The sequence below is a fragment of the Haliotis cracherodii genome, unplaced genomic scaffold (assembly GCF_022045235.1).
Source record: "Haliotis cracherodii isolate W230 unplaced genomic scaffold, xgHalCrac1.p SCAF_4, whole genome shotgun sequence".
NCBI classification, from domain to species: domain Eukaryota; kingdom Metazoa; phylum Mollusca; class Gastropoda; order Lepetellida; family Haliotidae; genus Haliotis; species Haliotis cracherodii.
In genome coordinates, this window is record NW_027266297.1 from 51,471,812 (window position 1) to 51,490,873 (window position 19,062).

Sequence of the window (19,062 nt, forward strand, 5' to 3'; positions counted from 1 at the left end):
AACTCCGTGTCCGGTGGCGTGCGCCTCCAAGAGGGTGGCACTTCCGTTTCCGGAGGCGCACGCCTCCAAGAGGGCGTCGCTTCCGTTTCCGGAGGCGCACGCCTCCAAGAGGGCGTCACTTCCGTGTCCGGTGGCGCACGCCTCCAAGAGGGCGTTGCCTCTGTTTTCGGGGAGGATAAGGGGAAAACCCGGAGAAGCGTTTGTCAAAGGTGAACGGGATCGACATGGAAAGAAGCGCGTCAAACATCGTTTGTGGTGGTGGGGACTGGCGCTGTGGTGGTGGTGGTGGTGGTGGGTGTTGCTGCTGCTGTGGGGATCACAACGGCTGTGGGCTTGCTTGTCTTTTTCTTCTGGATCTTCTTTATCGTCTTCTTCGATGTGCCTTTCTCGGGTTCAGTCAGCTTCCTCATCTTTGAACGTATCTGTTCGCACATCAGGTTGTCGCCCTTCGCACGTAACTTGGCGTACGCGTCGTCGGTCTTCATCTTTAAACACAGCAAGTCGTACACTTCACCCCACAGTTCAGCAGTCATGTCACCGTTCCCATCTCCACTGCTTCCTTGGCCACTCATGTCGCTTCGTGTCTTGTCATTCAACCGTTTCGACATGATGTTGTCCGGATGTTCTGTTCGTTGTTGTTGTTGTTGTTTCTTTCCAAGTCTTCACGGAGGTGTGTCAACACTTGATGGTACTCTCTCCAAACACGTGTTTCTTCCAGATAAAACGCCAACAACCAACACAACGTGAGGAACATCAATCAGAGGGGGCGATGTGGTTGCTTGGTCCGTTCAGTGAAAAGTGATGACCGGAGAGCATCGGTCGTATTAAAAGCCACGGAGGTCCTGCTTTCTGATTGGTCCGTTCCGGTGTCTGGTCTGAGTCTCCATTTTTCCAAACTGGACCGACCCTTGTGTTTCTTTTCCATAGAGTTAGGCTTGTAGCGTGAGAGAGAAAACACAACCTCGGTTCGACCAATCAGAGCCCACCATGGCTCGAGCACGGCCTCTGATTGGTCGACAACCCAGGCTTCGGATTGGTCCGATTTCGATCCGTTTTTTTTTCTGTAGGATCCCCTGTCATACCCCAATGGTATATCATTTTATAGAAAGTCGTCTCTGTACCCAAAGGGGAGCGTGTCTACAGGTAGGCCTGTGGTTTCGTCGTAGACGACACGTCGCTTGTCGTACACGGTACGATAGTCTTTTCGGGTGGGGCGGGTCACGAGTGCGTTTTCGTGCCGAGGTCCTTTTCGAATGATCTGATGAGGGTAATCCAAACTGATTTTCTCCTCCTCCTCCTCTTTCCCAGACCGTTGTCCCAGTATCAGTCCTTTCATGGTGTCAAAGTTGAGATGGCATTGGTTTCGGTAATTCAAAGTGAACCCTCGCACTTTGCAGGTCGTGCGCGTTCCATCGGGTCTGGGGTTCATTAACTCATAGCCATAGTTTTTGGGACCTCCTGACACAAACGTCTTGATGGTGTTTCCGTCCAGTTCATCCGTAAACTCACCCAACGAATGACCCAGCTCTGGATTCGCGTCGTGGGGTCGATGAATGTAAATGACGCTGTCCGTGTCAAAGTACAAGACCCTGCGGCCCACCAGGGCAAGGGTCTCGTACAGCTTGAGACGTGCTTGGGCGGTGACCCAAGCAGCGATGGCGACATTGAAATGAGAATGAGGGGTTTGGAATTCTTTCTGCTGGGTATAGGTCACTTCCACCATGTGTTCGTTGACAACGGCCACATCCTCGATGGTATTGGTATTGCGGTCATCCCTCCACAAGGCAAAGTACTGTGCAGGATCGTTCATATAGACGTTCTGACTGTAGTCTACCCGTTGCCCAAACTTGCCCCAGAGCGAATTCAGTTGCATCTTGGCAATCGTGCGGCGTCCTGGATTTTTTTCGATGCGGTCCTTGTCCAACCGAATGCCTTCTTTGTCGTAGATCTACTGGATGTAAGCGTCGTGATCCGTACATCCTTCGGGGTATCCGCTGGCTTCGAGCTTCTCCTTGAAATGCCGATCGATGTAAGTGTCAAAGAGTCCCACTTGCTGGGTGTCAGGGTCATGCTGTGCAAAGGTGTCAAAATGCCAAACGTCGTAGATCTGAAGCACCCGGTAGTCATACTTCTTCACGGCTTCCTGGAGTTCTACGGTGGCGTACGTCCCCACCCATGACCTCTCTTCGTCCGTGTGCTCGCAGGGGGAGTCTGACCGGGTATCGGCACACGTACGGCACAAAGGACAGAGCAGTTTGCCACCCGATCTGTAAGGCAGTAGCGGATGGTAGAGTCGTTTAGGGGGTAGGACACGGCATTGGATCAGACCTTTCAGTTCAAACAACGTGTCCACAGGGGGTTGATGGAGAAGGGTCGGGTGTCCCGTGGGAAACGCTCCGGTCTTACAAATGTAGGGATAAAGGGAACAAATATCGATGTACTTGATGGTTTCACCTTCTTGGGCTTCGTAGCATAATCGCGTGGCATTGGTGCGTCCTCCATAGAAGGCGTCGCGAGGGTTGAGCGGCCCAGGGACGTGACGACAGTGGGGTCCCTGCAAGAAAGCACGTAGAGCGGAGTCCTCCCGTTGCATTTTCGTAAACTCGTGCTCCCACAGGACGACGACCCGTTTCACCTCAGGGTGTTGACTCAAGAGACTCAAGCGGTAGTGGGTGTCGGTGTAACGGGCTCCCAACGATGAGCCCAGGACGGGATGCGGTTCTCCACGTCGGGTCTTGTGACAGGTCTTGCACCCATGCCAGAAACAGCCCAGGAATTCGTAGATGGTGCCTGTCGCTGGATCGTACCCATCCACATTGTACCGATGTTGGCCCTCTCCACAGGTGAACTCTTTTTCACCGCCATTCCTGGCGTGCTGGAGGTGCAGATGGGGGTCCCTTTCCATCAGATAGTGGAGCCAGTGCATACAGGCCTGGGAATAGTTTCTCTTGGGTTGGTAGCCTTGAGGTGGAAGAATGGCGATGGTATTGGGTTTCAGGTCGTGTTTTCGGAAGGATTTCATGGTGAACGCAGCAGCTGTCATCACTTCCACAAAGGGATCCATGCCCACCGAGTGGATGGCGTTCTGTCGGAAGTCGGCGCATCCCCATCTCAAAATGTCCACATCGCTCTGGCAGTAAGCTAAAAGTTCTTCTTGTAAGTCGAACAAGGCTCTTTCTTGCACTTTTTGGGTATGCCACTGGAGGAAGGCTGTGCGTTCCGCGGGAGACATGCCATCGGGATCGTACGTGATGGCTGGTGGATAGGGACCTCTGTAGGTCTGGTTGACTCTCGTATTGAAAAAGTGTGGAAAGTACCCTTTCTTCATTTCTTTCAACACAAAGCTCTTGGGAAAGGCTTTCAGGGGGTAAGGGATGAAATTTAAGCTGTCTTCGAAACACAGTCGTCCCAGGGTCATCTGCAAAATTTGTTGGCCATGTCGAATCTTGGTGGGGAGTGTCACCAGGAGGGGGGACAGACCCTTCAGGATTAAGTGTAAATCATAGGATCGTGCATTGTGGGCCATCACATAAATGCGATCCTCCTTCGGGACTGTATGGCAGGAGGTGTTCTTGTTCTTTGGCTTCTTTGTATTCTCCACTTCCATGGCCTCTTCCACCTCCTGTTGGGGTGATGCATGCCGTTGACGTTTGGAAGCGTCCTTTCTTGAGGGGGTGCCATCCCGTTTTCTTTTTTCCCCAGGTGGGCTGTTGTGCCCTTGCGTGTGCTGCCCTCCTCTTCCTCCGGGTTGGGCTTCTTCTTGGGTATTTCAGACAACGTGGTCAACCACACACACACATCATGTCGCGTGGTGGGCCCTCGAAACACGATCTCACGGCTGGGACCATACCCTTCTTCTCTCCATGGACAGTGTTCGCACAAGTTCTTGCTCACTTCACTGATGCATCATCCACATCCTAGTTGCACCACTCACAAATTTGGAATGTGCTCCCCCGTGTCTTGCATGCATTCAAAATCGTAGAAGACGTATTGGACGTCGTCTTGTACGTGATGTTGTTCCTCTTCCCCCTCCTCCCCCACCCCCTCCTCCTCGTTTTCTTCACGGAGAGGCGTCATGTAACAGCGATGGTCTGGGGTCATGGGTTCTCGGCACACCAAGCAGGGATGTTCTTCGTCGAAGCACTCGTGGTGAACCATGGGGGTCTCCAAGACGCGGACCAGCTGAAAACAGGTCGGGCACCTGTGAATCAATTGACAGGCGCTGGGTTTTCCCTCTGACGGTGACTGGAGATGCCGGGTGTAACACGTTGGATTGGGGAACCAACCTTGACATGTCAAGCAAGGGATCCCGTGCTCTTCCTGGGGTCCGCAATAGCTAGAGTAGAAGCAGCGGTGACAGCGGTATTCCTTGGTGCAGGGATGGTTTTCGGGATGGTCGTAACGTTTGTCGCAGCGTTCGCAGTAATGGACAGACCCGTAAAAAGCGGACATGGAAGTGATGACATCGTAGTGCTGATCATGATGGTATAGATGCAGCACCGTGGCGTGGGGTGGAGCCTCATCACACTTGTACAACAGTCTCTGACCCACCTCTTGACTGTAGACTTTCAGTTGATAATTCAGACGGGTCAAGGCCCGTCCCACGCGTGCGAGGTCGTCCAGCCCCCGACAGGGACCTTCAGGCAGGCCAAGGCGTCGAAACAAGGCCCGTGCCCGTAGGCCTTGAACGTCGACGCATTTCGTTCTCGTCAATCTCATTCGCTGGGCGGTCCATGCTGGGGTCAGAGGGTGAGGCTTGGGGGCCACCACCAGGGCCCGTGCCAAACAGGATTGATCTTCGTTCTTGATCCATACAATACACTTTTTGCGTGTTAAAAAAGCTTCGAGTCCAATCATGTTTTTCAGCCAGGGAGCACCACTGCCCGATCCTAGCCTGTCGGGATCTGCGACGTGTACTAAAGTCACATCCATGGTGTCATCGATGTTCAGGTCTTTGTTGGACTGTTGGACTTTTTCCACGGCCTGTAAAATAGTTACCCCATGGAGATCTTCAAAACGTCGAAAGGGAATCCGTATGGGAGTGTTCAAAGCGGGATGATCGATACCTAGACCAATACGGTCTCCCTTCTGACCTGACATCTGTTCATAAAAGTCATCGATCACCCTGTCAAATAAAGCTGGCAGTTCCATGGGGACGCGTTCCGGTGGTACGGTGTCCAAGTAGTCTGGGTTGAAAGTCAAACGATAGGTATGATTAGCAGTTCTTAACCGTCTGGAGCGGGTGGTATCTTTCCTCTCCAAACGATAGGGCGTACTTTGGTTGCTCGTCATGATAGCGATGTGTGTCTGATGAACGCCTGTACTCTAAGAGGGTCTGAACGTCTGATGGGTGGACAACCCTTCCCCAAAACAGGATCGAAATCGGACCAATCCGAAGCCTGGATTGTCGACCAATCAGAAGACAGCCTCGACCAATCAGAAGACAGCACCCGACCCGAGTTGTGCTTTCTCTCCCATGGTAAAATCCATTTCCTATGGAAAAGAAACACAAGGGTCGGGTCGTTTTGGAAAACCCAGGTGCAGGCCAGGCACCGGAACGAACCAATCGGTGCGTTGCGTTTTGGACCAACCAGGAAGCAGCCAATTTCGATCCGGTTCTTCACCCATAAAACAAGAGTGGATTCGAGTGGCCCAGTGTCACTTGTAAAATTGATGTGATAAAATCAAGAATGGCTGAAACAAAGAAGAGTGGTACGACGACGACGCGTGGCGAAGATGTGGGGATGGATGGTACAGATACTCGTGGATGTTGGAGTAAGAGTCATGCCGAGGAGGCGGTGTCACTGCTCAGTCAAACGCCATCGCACTATTATCTACGCTTTGAAAGAAGGCTCGCTTCGTTTGAGACGTGGCCCACGCAAATGTATCAGACTGCTGAAGAGATGGCTCATGCGGGCTTTGTCTACACTCAGGGTGCCGATGGTGTGTGCTGTTTCCAATGTGGTGTGCGGCTGAGACAATGGGCACCCCACGACAATCCTTGGGCGGCACATCACAAGTGGTCCCCAGACTGCGATTACCTCAAGCTAACCGGGCTGGTGAAACACCAGAAGCAACTACAACTACACTATCTCTGCGAAGAGAAACAGAGGTACACGAATGACGTAGCAGAGCCAACTGCCTAGGAGGACGTTTCCCGTGTCCTGCGTTCCCGTTCAATTTCCTGTTCCAGTTCCCGTTCCAGTTCCCGTTTGTCTACTGCTGTTGTTGTGGATGGTTCAGTCTGTTTCCGCTTCCTGTTTCCTACAAGCTTTTCTTTTTTTTTGGACCCTACAATTGGTGTCACGTAGGGCACCCTGATGACATACCCAGATGGTATACCCAGATGACAGCAAGTACCCCTTCGACGATCCTTGTCTTGTCATAAGCTTGGACATGATGATTCTTCTTGGACAGCAGCAGAAAAGTTTTCTTCTTTCCCAAAACGGCCCTTTTCAGGGCCACCCATCTCACCCAAAAGACAACTTTCTACCTTTGCTTTGCCAACCCCTACCCCAATTTGAAAACACACACACACACACACACACACACACAGGGCACGACGTTTGCATGGCAACACACAAAGTACATGACGTTCACATCGCGACACGAAGTCCATGACGTGTGCAAACTTAACGTCACGTAGGTGTATCGATCTTTCTCTATTCATCTCAATACGACACTACTCAATACACACACACAAGACACCACGTTTTGCCTGACCACACGCTATTCTATGCATCAACGTCAACGTCTGTTTGAAGACATACACACACACACACACACACGCACACATGACATTCCGATTGGCATGGGAGTGACACAACATACATAGGCATTCCCACGTTCATGTTTACCTATGAAGGTCCACCTTCCTTTAGCATTCAGACGACCGTCTACCTCAAAAAAATATCAAGGCTACCCAAGAAGAAAAAAAACCGGATCGAAATCGGACCAATCCGAAGCCTGGGTTATCGACCAATCAGAAGCGGCGCTCGGGCCATGGCGGGCTCTGATTGGCCGAACCGGGGTTGTGCTTTCTCTCCCATGGTAAAATCCATTTCCTATGGAAAAGAAACACAGGGGTCGGTCCGTTTTGGAAAACCGAGGTGCTGACCAGGCCCCGGAACGAACCAATCGGAGCTGCGGCCTGGCGAACCAACCAGGAGGGAGGATGTCAGTACCTCTCCTATAAAACAACAGTGGATTCGAGTGGGTCAGTGTCACTTGTAAAATTGATTCGAAAAATCAAGAATGTCTGAAAACTGGGATCTGGAGCTAGCCTCAGTGGTGCACCCTTTGCCACTGTGCAAAGGGTGTCGCTCGGAGTTGGAGAAGAAAGAAGCAGTACCGCCATTGCCATTGCCTCCACCATGGCAATGCGGTACATGCCAAGGGGGCCTGCCTGTGTACGCCCTTGGCACAAGGGCACGGGATGGTACATTTCAATGTGTGTACTGTAAGACCATCCTCAAGGACACCTACGTGCGGCGGTTAACGCACACCGGTAGGTGTCCTGTCAGGAGACAGATGAATGTCCACCCGTGCCTTTGCACCATGGCGTGCACATGCATGTAAACATCAAAACGGCCCTTTTCAGGGCCACCCATCTCTCCCGAAAGACAACTTTCCTCCTTTGCTTTGACGACCCTCCAAACCACACCATGAACCCGTCTCCTCCTCCTTTCCTCCCTCCCTTCACCACCACCACCACCCTCCCTCCCTCCCTCCCTCCCTTCACCACCGCCACCCCGTCTATGTTTAGAACAACAACCACCACAACCACAAACGATGTTTGACGCGCTTCTTTCCATGTCGATCCCGTTCACCTTTGACGGGCGCTTCTCCGGGTTTTCCCCTTCCTTCTCCCCGGAAACGGAGGCAACGCCCTCTTGGAGGCGTGCGCCACCGGACACGGAAGTGACGCCCTCTTGAAGGCGTGCGCCTCCGGAAACGGAAGCGACGCCCTCTTGGAGGCGTGCACCTCCGGAAACGGAAGTGCCGCCCTCTTGGAGGCGCACGCCACCGGACACGGAAGTGACGCCCTCTTGGAGGCGCACGCCACCGGAAACGGAAGCGACGCCATCTTGGAGGCACGCGCAGGGTCCCATCATGCACTGCGCAGGTCACGTGACCGGAAACGGATGTGCCGCCATCTTGGTTCCAGAATCCTGAGGGGTTCTACACTGATGTGCTTAACTACTTGTATTTAACTAAGAAAGGGTTCTCCCAAATGTAACATTTCTTATATTTGACCACTTTCTAAATGGCATTGTGTGTTCATTAACTGGCTTCCAAAGGAGATAACGCTTTGATGAGATCTCGCAATATCGCACCAAATATTACCATCAGCTGATGGTTGGTTCAAAGGCGTGCTTTAGATTGACAAAGAAGATTCCAAAGAGGGTGAAGCTAAGTATTCAGTCATGTCTTACTCAACTGGGGGTGGTCGGGTAGCCTGGTGGTTAAAGCGTTCGCTCGTCACGCCGAAGACCCGGGTTCCATTCCCGACATGGGTACAATGTGTGAAGCCCATTTCTGGTGTTCCCCCGCCGTGATATTGCTGGAATATTGCTAAAAGCGGCGTAAAACCATACTCACTCACTCACTCACTCACTCTTACTCAACTGCAGGGAGCACATAACTTACTTTCCAACAATGCTGGGCACATGTATTTTTTTTCTGAGCAAAACAGGTGCTGGACTATTTTTTGTCAAAACAACTTCCCCTTAAGCATGTTAAGGCTTCAGCATACACTCATATTCATAGGAGATCCCCACACTCCATCACTCAAGATATATTGTCCCAACAGAATAACAAAAGGCAGGATCCAACAAGAACAATTTATTAGCCAGTTCATTCTGTGCAGGAACATAGCGACAAACTGCAATTTTAAACATTCCATTCGTGACAAACTTGTCCCATTCCGGTTCAAGCCTAATGTGGACTCAAGCCCCTCTCGAAGGTTTCCATATTTGACACGAGAACTACTTCACACAAAAACGATAACTCTTATTCTACCTGCACCCTTTTATAGGAAAATTAATGTAGGTATTACAACAGTGGTCGCTTATTCCTGTTGTCAAAGCATTGAACCTGCCTGATACTAATATATTCTTTTGTACAAAAGTATATTTGGCAAGCAATCCAACTCATTCTTTCTCAGCTGTTTATCTTTTATCAGCAAATTATTATTTTTTAAATAAGATATTAAAATTAGATGAAAAAAACTGACTAGACGAAGGTGGTTTTCGGGTTTAACTAATTTCCACAAAGAATTTATCAGACATGTTCAGTTAAGTGTAGCAAATTTGACATTGTCTTTTCAATGCTTGAAATGACATTACTTCATACTCATTTATTTCATAACACCCTCTCCTTTCATGGACAGCCTTTAGAAATAGTACACATATTTTATATGAATTAATTACAATAAATTTATGAAGGAATTTCATATCCACCATGTCTAGAGATATATAGAAGTATTTCTCAACATATACAACAACATAGTGAGACCATGTTAATATCCGAACCCAGCGGGGATTCCCCTACGTCATACGAGGCCAGGCTCGGCAACTTGATGGGTACCATCGTACCTCAACCCCATGGATCGTTGCTTACAATACCAATGACTGGTTTGCCTGGTGAAGTTTAGATTATGTATGAGCAGCCGTCATATAGGTGTAATATTGCTTAGTGTGACATTAAACAACAAGAAGCTTCAATATTCAAAACTCATTCAAGTTTAGGTGTTTAGAGAAAAGGAAGAATTACAATCTTACATTTACTAATGTAAAAGCGTGCGCGTACAAGTATGTGCTGGATATAACATAAACGGCTTTGGTAAAGTTGGTATTTAGCTAATTAAGTCGTGTGTGAGTATGATACTAGTGTCTTACAGGTTTAATCAACCAGAATATATGTATGTCATGAGAGTCATTCATAACCCATGATTACATTAAGTTTTCATTAACAATTTCAGATTTCTTTTACGATAGCTTCCTTTCATAAAAGTGCTTTCTTGTACAAATTTCTAAATAATTAGTTCAAATCTCATATACCTTTGCATTTAAGATTTGTGGTATACAAGCCATGACATAGTTGAGAATATTTAGTTGTGAAGATAATAATTTAAATACTCAGGATTATATTGATCGAAGGACCATATCCTGATGCGTATTCTGATTGCCTTACGACGTTTCTATGCATGGTGGCCTTCGAGAGGGGGACAAGCTTTGTTGTAGGTTACAGAAACATGCGAGTGGTGATGTATGAAAAACATTCCTGTAACATGTTATACAATGTGTGCAGTGTAAGGGCAACTCCCTCCCAACAGTCACACACAGTTTGCTCTCAAAGTCAACAATGTTGGAGTAATGAACTTCATGGGTTTCTGTGAACACAGTCTAAAATTGTTTATTGGAGTGTTGAATAACCTCTCAAAGAAATATGTTTATGGGAGATATTGTCTTGAATTATATAACACAGATTGTATGGCCTTTACAAATGACAGATCTTGTAATATTGAGAAAGAGAGGCAGGTTTGGAGGCTCACCTGTAAAGTGTACAAAGTGAAAACTATACAATATTGAACACTGATCTGTACAGGCCAGGCCAGGCCAGGCCAGGCCAGGCCTAGTATTTGAGACCTGCATGAGGTATGGTAGTTGAATGACTTCACTCTGCCTGTTGCATTAACAGGCTACACACAAAAAAACATAGTCTGCTCATGCAGTAGAGCAACTGAGCTTGGGGGAGTATGTATCAAAGCAATTTCCCTATAAGTGACATGTGACAAATGCTGGGACTACAATTGTCTACTTAGGGACTTCACTGAACACTGATGTGCAGTATGTGCCCACTATTTCACTGTCAGGATCAAGTTAGCGAGAGAGAGAGAGAGAGAATGTGCTAGGATTAATGTCGCTTTAAACAGCATTCAAGATATATAATGTCATGTCAGCTTATTGTAGGAGGAAATCCCAAAGTGATGCAGGTCTTGGACGTTTACCACTTAGGTGAAACTCACAATCACAGTTGTGACCCAGACAAACCAAGAAACAGAATCGAAGCGAACCTAGATTCCAACCATGATTCGGATCAAGCTTGGGTGTTGGATCATAAACAATCCTGAACCAAATAAGCAAACAGATAGTTTGCCCATTGCAACTCTGTTGAAAGTTCAATGTATTTTTCAAATGTAAACTACATGTAGTGAGGCATGAGGCAAAAATGTGATTGTGAATAATTATGGACAGTGCAATGATATAATTGAACTGAGCATATAGAGGGTATGTATTTAGAGGAAAGATTGACATGAGTTGCATCTTGCTTTCTAGAATGTTAAAGTCAGAGACCCAAATGGTGAAAATGAAACAAACTCTAGACTAAAAACATGCACTAAACAGCCCTGTTGTAAAATATGAGTTCCATTTTACTTTGTTGATAAGTGGAACTAAAAATACAGCAGCCAGTTCATGAAACTTGCTGTCATTGGCCTTACCAGTACATCATTACATCAACTGTGATATTATCTGTGAAGGTGAAAGGCATGCTGATCAATACATGGAGCAGTGTATCTTGTAACCTGTGTGCTATACAGTGGGTGCTGAACAAGCAGGTACTGCCACAACATTCCTACAGGGAGCATGCAAGGTTCACAGAGACTAAAACCAGAAACTGTATATAGTTTTAAAATAATGGATATAACATGATAAGATGGTTTATCATTATAAAATAAATAAGCAATCTCCCTGCACTCATCTGTTGCTGCAACCATGTTCACTGTGATCCTCCCGACACAGAAATACACATCACACTTGTGCTGTCAACACAGCACCACCTTCTTGCCCAAAGTAGTTTTTGTTACTCTCAGGCTTAGGCACTGCCACTCAACAATTACTACAGTTCACGCTTATTCTGCTTGTACAAAACAACATTAGCTCAATCAGCAGATGACTTGAACAGGAATCAGTTTGTGACAAAGTTGTTGATTGGACTCCTGTGTAACAGATGAATGTGTACCCACTGTAACAGATGAATGTGTACCCACTGTAACAGATGAATGTGTACCCACAGGGGCAAAAGGGAAAACCTTCATCACACTCATCACAATTTATTTGCTGTCAAAGAAATCAAATTTGAAATTATGTGAAGGAAAGCCTTAGTTTTAGACCCAAATTTTAAATGAGATGCAAACAGTATTTGCCACTTTCCCTTTGTTTCACATGGGAACCTTAGTGTTGCAGAAAGTATGTAAAAGCGCACAATATATTTGACAGGGAGAAATTAGAAATTCAGATAATTGTGCATAAAAAAGAATATTGTATAAGAGATCAAACATAACGGTGGAAGATGAAAGGAAAAGCACTCCCAGAGATTATGGTTGAAAGGTTCAGTTATGGAGTGTTATCTCCCAGGAAAATCTTGCTGACATGTTACTGCTGACTCTTAAAAATAAAGAAAAAGAACATATTGTATTTGACTTCTTTTTTCAAGGAGTAGTATGAAAATGATACTTTCAACTATCCAAGCCCATCTGCTGGTCTAAACCACTTGCAACATTTTGATGTTAGCCTACAATGATCTAAGTCAACAATTACTTTGTGCAAAAGAACAGTAATATCTTATCCAAGGCCAAACTTTCTAAAATGTTTAAAACCATAGCAGCTATATGTCTGTGTTGTGCAAATGGCCCTGGTCTATTAAACTCAACACACAAGGAAACTTGTATCTCAAACATCTCACAGATCACAAATACATGGCTCAATTTTACATACTAAACTCAGATATACTTTGACAAACTCAATAAATGCTTAGAGTTGATATTAGTTTATCCATGAAGACACAGTTGATATGCCTCCTCTTTATTGGATGTAATCAATATATCCTGGAAGATTGACACTGACAATTGACTTTAGTTCTGGACCAGATGTAACCAGTGGTCTGTGGTTACCTTTCCTTGGAAATGTTTGCCTATTTCATAGTTTATGAGATTTCTTCTTGAATACCATTCCAAATATTGTCAATGCAATATGTCTTATGATCCTCCAAAATGCCACACTAAATATTAATATATATACATGTAGTAGTGATGAGCTTCAAGTTACACCAACATGTGCCAAATCAGATCTGAGGTACAACCCTTGACCCCTGCACCAATAACAGTGTGCTTATGTCCTGGGATTTATCTAGGCTAACTTACTAAGTGCCTTTCCCAGTCCTTATTTTGATGATGTCCAAGGTTCCTTATAATAATTGAAAATGAACAATTAAAGTCTTTTTCTCTCAATTCATTCCATCATAATTGAAATCACCTTTGCATAGCAAAAACATTTGTTAGCATTTGGAAATGTTTAGTTAAACATTTGGGAAATTGTACTGTAAACAAGGACAGTAAGAGTGGCCAGGGAGTGATACATTGTAAACAAGGACAGTAAGAGTGGCCAGGGAGTAATACATTGTAAACAAGGACAGTAAGAGTGACCAGGGAGTGATGCATTGTAAACAAGGACAGTAAGAGTGGCCAGGGAGTAATACATTGTAAACAAGGACAGTAAGAGTGGCCAGGGAGTGATGCATTGTAAACAAGGACAGTAAGAGTGGCCAGGGAGTGATACATTGTAAACAAGGACAGTAAGAGTGGCCAGGGAGTGATACATTGTAAACAAGGACAGTAAGAGTGGCCAGGGAGTGACACATTGTAAACAAGGACAGTAAGAGTGGCCAGGGAGTGATACATTGTAAACAAGGACAGTAAGAGTGGTCAGGGAGTGATACATTGTAAACAAGGACAGTAAGAGTGGTCAGGGAGTGATACATTGTAAACAAGGACAGTAAGAGTGGCCAGGGAGTGATACATTGTAAACAAGGACAGTAAGAGTGGCCAGGGAGTAATACATTGTAAACAAGGACAGTAAGAGAGGTCAGGGAGTAATACATTGTAAACAAGGACAGTAATAGAGGCCAGGGAGTAATACATTGTAAACAAGGACAGTAAGAGTGGCCAGGGAGTGATACATTGTAAACAAGGACAGTAAGAGCGGTCAGGGAGTGATACACTGTAAACAAGGACAGTAAGAGTGGCCAGGGAGTAATACATTGTAAACAAGGACAGTAATAGAGGCCAGGGAGTAATACATTGTAAACAAGGACAGTAAGAGTGGCCAGGGAGTGATACATTGTAAACAAGGACAGTAAGAGCGGTCAGGGAGTGATACACTGTAAACAAGGACAGTAAGAGTGGCCATGGAGTGATACATTGTAAACAAGGACAGTAAGAGCGGTCAGGGAGTGATACATTGTAAACAAGGACAGTAAGAGCTGTCATACACAAATGGAATGAATGGCGATGATAACATGTAAACACCAACAATATACAGTCAATGTAACAGAGGGAACAGATACCATGTAGGTGGAGGCCACATCAGTGAACAGCAAGTGTCAGGAATTTGTAGCAGCTTGCACTGTATCTTCTTCCCCCCATATTTCACTGTCATTATGGCAGATACACCCCTTCCTTTCCACAGAAGGTAAAACATGGCGTACAGCATTTTTATCAGCCAGTCCTGAACAATGATCAAACGGAATAGCTAAATCTCAATAGCCACAGGAACAAGATAACAGTTGGGTCTATAAAACATATAAAACTCGTTAATGAGATTTGTTAATATTCTATGAAAGACATAAAGTAATTAATCTTCTTAACATGTGTGGAAATGTATATTAATGAACCATAAGTTTTACATTGGCTACTATGTAAATATAAGAAGTGAACTCTGAAATATATCTGTACATAAAATAATACTGGCTATGTGCTATAAATATGTTCATCCATTTGGAATACTTTTAGCAATTTGATTGATGCAATATATAAAGGGAAAAGGGATATATAAAAATATGCATTATAGATATGAACAGATTAATATCTTCATACATTAACAGTAAAATGGCTCTAAAATGGCATATCATTCACAAAGAGGTTTATGTTCCTATGTAGATGCAAATCATGCTGTACAAACAACATCCTACTGTACACCTCAGCTGTACCGAAACTGGGCATCTACATGTGTTCACAGAATCAACTGTCACCCCCTGATGGTGACAGGGTAGTTTCCATGACAGCCCAGGAGGTAAGCTGGAGATGATGAAGACCAGGTGGATGGGGAAACTGAAGCTCCCTGGCACCCAGTGATGACTGGATGCAGGATCATTTCTTTCAACAAAACCATTATATACAAAGCAGTTCCTGGACATCCTCACACACACCAAAAACAACAAAGACGATTTCACCATTCATTCTGAGCACATAACTAAATTTGTATCACCTTCTCCACAGACATACAGTGGACCTGTACATGTTTGAAGTGATCCCCTACTTCTTCAGCTGACTGGATGCCAGACAATAACACATACTGATACAGCATCCACACATCCCGATTCTAACAGTAACTGCAAAGGTGGTAGTCTAAAAAACACTTTCTTTTAGATACTGCACGCATTCCAGCTATTTTGATTGGTACAGAAGTACTGGAGTGGAGGAGAAATGGACTGTGAATTTGAGGGAAGGGAAGCTAATCATTTGTTTCACTGTAGCTGGAGAGGGAACTGGCAGGAGACACAAATTGTTCATCAATGGACATAAAAGATTCACATGAGCTGCGTACACTAGGCGTCGGGCTGAAGTCCCGAGAAGAATGCTGGGGTTGTGGCTTGTTCCCCACAGCTAGTAGGTTGCTTGTTTTGGTATATGAGGACAGAAAAGATGAGTCAAGACTTTGCTGCCTGCGAGACAACATGCGGTGCCTGCGTGCCGCAGTGTTGGATTGCTGACTAGAGTCTGTGTGAGACGACTGGGACTCTATTGCACATTCACTATGGAAAGTGTCAGACTCATCACTACTCTCACTGATGGGATCAGGGCAGTCGTTCCACTCATACTGAAGTTTCATGGCCACGCTCTCAGATAAAATTGCACTTTTGGATCGTGTTCTTGTGTTGAGTTGAGTGGAGTTCCACTTGGCACTACCATGAAGGGACTCCATGTGAAGCCTTTCCGCAGCTTTGCGTAGCAGCACTGGAGATGAGGGGAGTGAGTGACAGTTGCGGCCCCACATTGCTCTGGGGCGAGCTGACCCCGGTGTTTGGGGAGTGCAGGGAGGGGTGAAGGGGTACGTGGGAGAAGGCAAGTCATAGGTGGCAGCTGCATCACGGGATGTTCCCAATAATTTGTGTCCATCCTTGTAACGTTTATGGGATGCAAAGGGATTGGACTGTGAAGGTTGGTAGTATGGATCATCTCGACTCATCACTTGACCAATCAGACGTGGTGTAAGATAAGACTCCTCCATGTTTTCAATGTCACTTGAACTGTCATTGGCCTGCAGAATGTTGTCTTCAGATTTTGATCTCTTGCAGCCCTTCTTCCTTTCTGAAAGTTTTGTAAAAGAAATGTATAAGTATGTTCTTCTAATGTTAATAAAAACTGGTGATGTTCCAGTTATAAGTGATCTCTGCAGTAGCTTAGGGTGAGTGAGTGGTGAAGCCCATAGCCACGGGTTTGAGACTCATGGGTTTCATTCGCTGTTACTGTGAGCCAAACACACAAGTACTATATGTTATGTTTTTACCAGACATTCTTTACCTATGTTGTTAACCATTCATAATATTTTCCATACATTAGGTGAAAGTTTACTGTTTTCCTAGGATGCATAATACTTTCATAGAATAGGACAAAATAATATAAACAAAGTTTCTTTTCTCGAGATACAGACAAAGTGGTGTGCCATGACTGTATGTTAGTCAGTTGGCCAGGGGTGAAAAACAAGATTTTCGTTCCCACATTTTCCTGTATACCTTAAACCTTTTCTATTGCATAAAGGAGGTATCTGTACACAGTTTTCATTGGGTAGTAAACTTGCAAATGTGTGCAGGAATTTTCAGGGGGCCGGAATTGCATAAATTGAAGGGAAAATGCATAAAGTCATTCAACTATCCAAATTATGTCTTTGATTACAGGTAATGTGTTCGGTTATCTGAATTTGGCAAGCATTTTGTTTCATATAACTGTTATTCTCATTCTCAGTGGAAACATTGATAAAAATAATGTTTTTTTACTTCATATTCAAATCTTGTGAGTAGGTAAAACACTAATTCCATTGAATTGTGACAATAAAACCACTATAACTGGGTATTAAAATATGCCTGAACCATTGTACTATCCTATACAGAAAACAAAATGAAAATATATTACATAGGGGCTGAGATATTGTATACAATGTCACCCCACCCCCCAAAAACCAATTTTGAAGAAAATTGCTTATTGAGATATGGTGGTAGATCATGTTGATGTAGTGAATGAGTGGGATTATTGCAACAATGCTTAAAAACACAACAATAGTAAACTCAAAATGAAAAATGATGTTTGAAGTTATTCTGTGAACATCTACGGTGGCCATCTTTAATTTCAAGATGGCCACCATTTTGACCTGTTTTCAAAATCAAGATCTAATATAGTTCTTCAACATGGTCATGTAATATATCATATGAAAGCATTTTACATTGTCTTTTCAATGATGTACATTTCATTGATCCCAACAATGAAAAAAAATAAAAATATTGAAAGCTAATTTCTCTAGCGACCTTAACCCATACCCAAATTTAGATTTAAATTGAAATGGACATCGTTTCACTCAAAATTGTAGATATACTGCACTTTCGTCTCAGCATTTTACTTGTTTCTCAATTGAGTGAAACAAACACGAGAATACTTGCAGTATTATGAAGTATTAAAAATTACATAACAGAGTCATGGGCTGTGAAATAATGCCACCTCTACCGTCAGAGTCCGTCTCTTCTGGAAGAGTAGGAAAGTTGTTTCTGTTTAGGCATGACATAGCACAACTGCATCCAAGGGAACATCCCATGTTGTTCTTGGCGCAGCTACACCTGGATGAGGAGCATCTGCCTGTTGTGCATTTACAGGTGAGCAATTCTAGACACAGTGCTGGCATTCGTTTCTGGGTCATTGGGTTGGGTTCTATGACATCGTCTGTAGACGTCCACGTAAACTCTTCTGGCGGTGGAATGTCAGCCTTTCCTTTGTGTGCAAAACACCATGTGATGCAAATGTGCTGATATCTGAGTAGAGGTTGGGTGGTGGGAGTTTCTCCAGGTCTCCAACTGTAAGTGTATTTATGCTAGTTGCAGTCGATGCTGGATTGTACACATTGATGACAAGTGAGTCTGTCTCTTTCATGTCGAAGGCACCAGTTTCTTCTGTTGGTTGCAACAAATATGGTTGTGCGATAAATATGTTCCAGGTCCTCAACCTGTGACCGCATGGAATGTTGGTAGAGCTGCTACAACATCTGAGAGAATGAGAGATTGGTGTACATCATCAACTGATATGCACCCATCCATATCTGAGCAGAAAACCAATGTTTATGATGTGTCAACTGTACTAACACATCAGTGTCTCGGCTGTGAATGACACTGTGGTCGTATCCATTGCAGTTGGCATCCATGACATTGATCACCATTGTGTATCTGCCTCTTTATGTGTTGACAGTAGATTTGTCATTGCTTCAGATTGATCTATGGAAAATACTGCTATATCTGGGCTGCTTCATCCACCTGCAATGATGATGATTTGATGATTATGATGGAGATGCTGTGCCTGTTCGTGCAATTCTGTGGTCAAGAATTGTATCAAATTTTGCTTGTTCTCGCTCATTCCAATAAAACTGGACAATGAAGCCGGCAGAAGGATGTCTCGTTTATCTATTATTCTTCGAAATTTCTTTGATCGATCAACCTCTTTGTGTCCGAGTTGCAGATTTTACTGACTTTGCAACATATTGGTCAAAGACATCATCGACTTAAGTACAAGTTTCACTGAAGTTCTCCAGCACATTCCAATTGAAAACTTGAGCCAAATCTCCAAAGGTCCTAGCTTTGCTTAGTTTGCCTATAGCCTGTACAAGAGCCATGCCACCAATAACAATGCATGTGGTGTCATTAGTTGATGGTGGCATGAGAATCTGCAAGCAAATGTGATAATGC

General features: G+C 44.9%; 2 protein-coding genes across 2 annotated transcripts in view; both read right to left on the minus strand.

Moving 5' to 3' along the window:
* Positions 1-1,099: 1,099 nt before the first annotated feature.
* On the minus strand, positions 1,100-3,607 carry LOC139479475 (uncharacterized). The gene is made up of 2 exons (XM_071262321.1): positions 2,236-3,607; positions 1,100-1,458 (listed from the first exon to the last, which is right to left on the minus strand). The coding sequence occupies exons 1-2, from the start codon at positions 3,605-3,607 to the stop codon at positions 1,100-1,102; spliced, it is 1,731 nt and encodes a 576-aa protein (XP_071118422.1).
* Positions 3,608-8,829: 5,222 nt separating this feature from the next.
* The window catches only part of LOC139480467 (dual specificity testis-specific protein kinase 2-like), a 59,666-nt gene continuing 49,433 nt past the window's right edge, over positions 8,830-19,062 (minus strand). Inside the window, exon 10 of the mRNA XM_071263551.1 lies at positions 8,830-16,429. Within this exon, the coding sequence (XP_071119652.1) occupies positions 15,573-16,429 (857 nt within the window). The 3' untranslated portion in view covers positions 8,830-15,572. The remainder of the gene's footprint in view (positions 16,430-19,062) is intronic.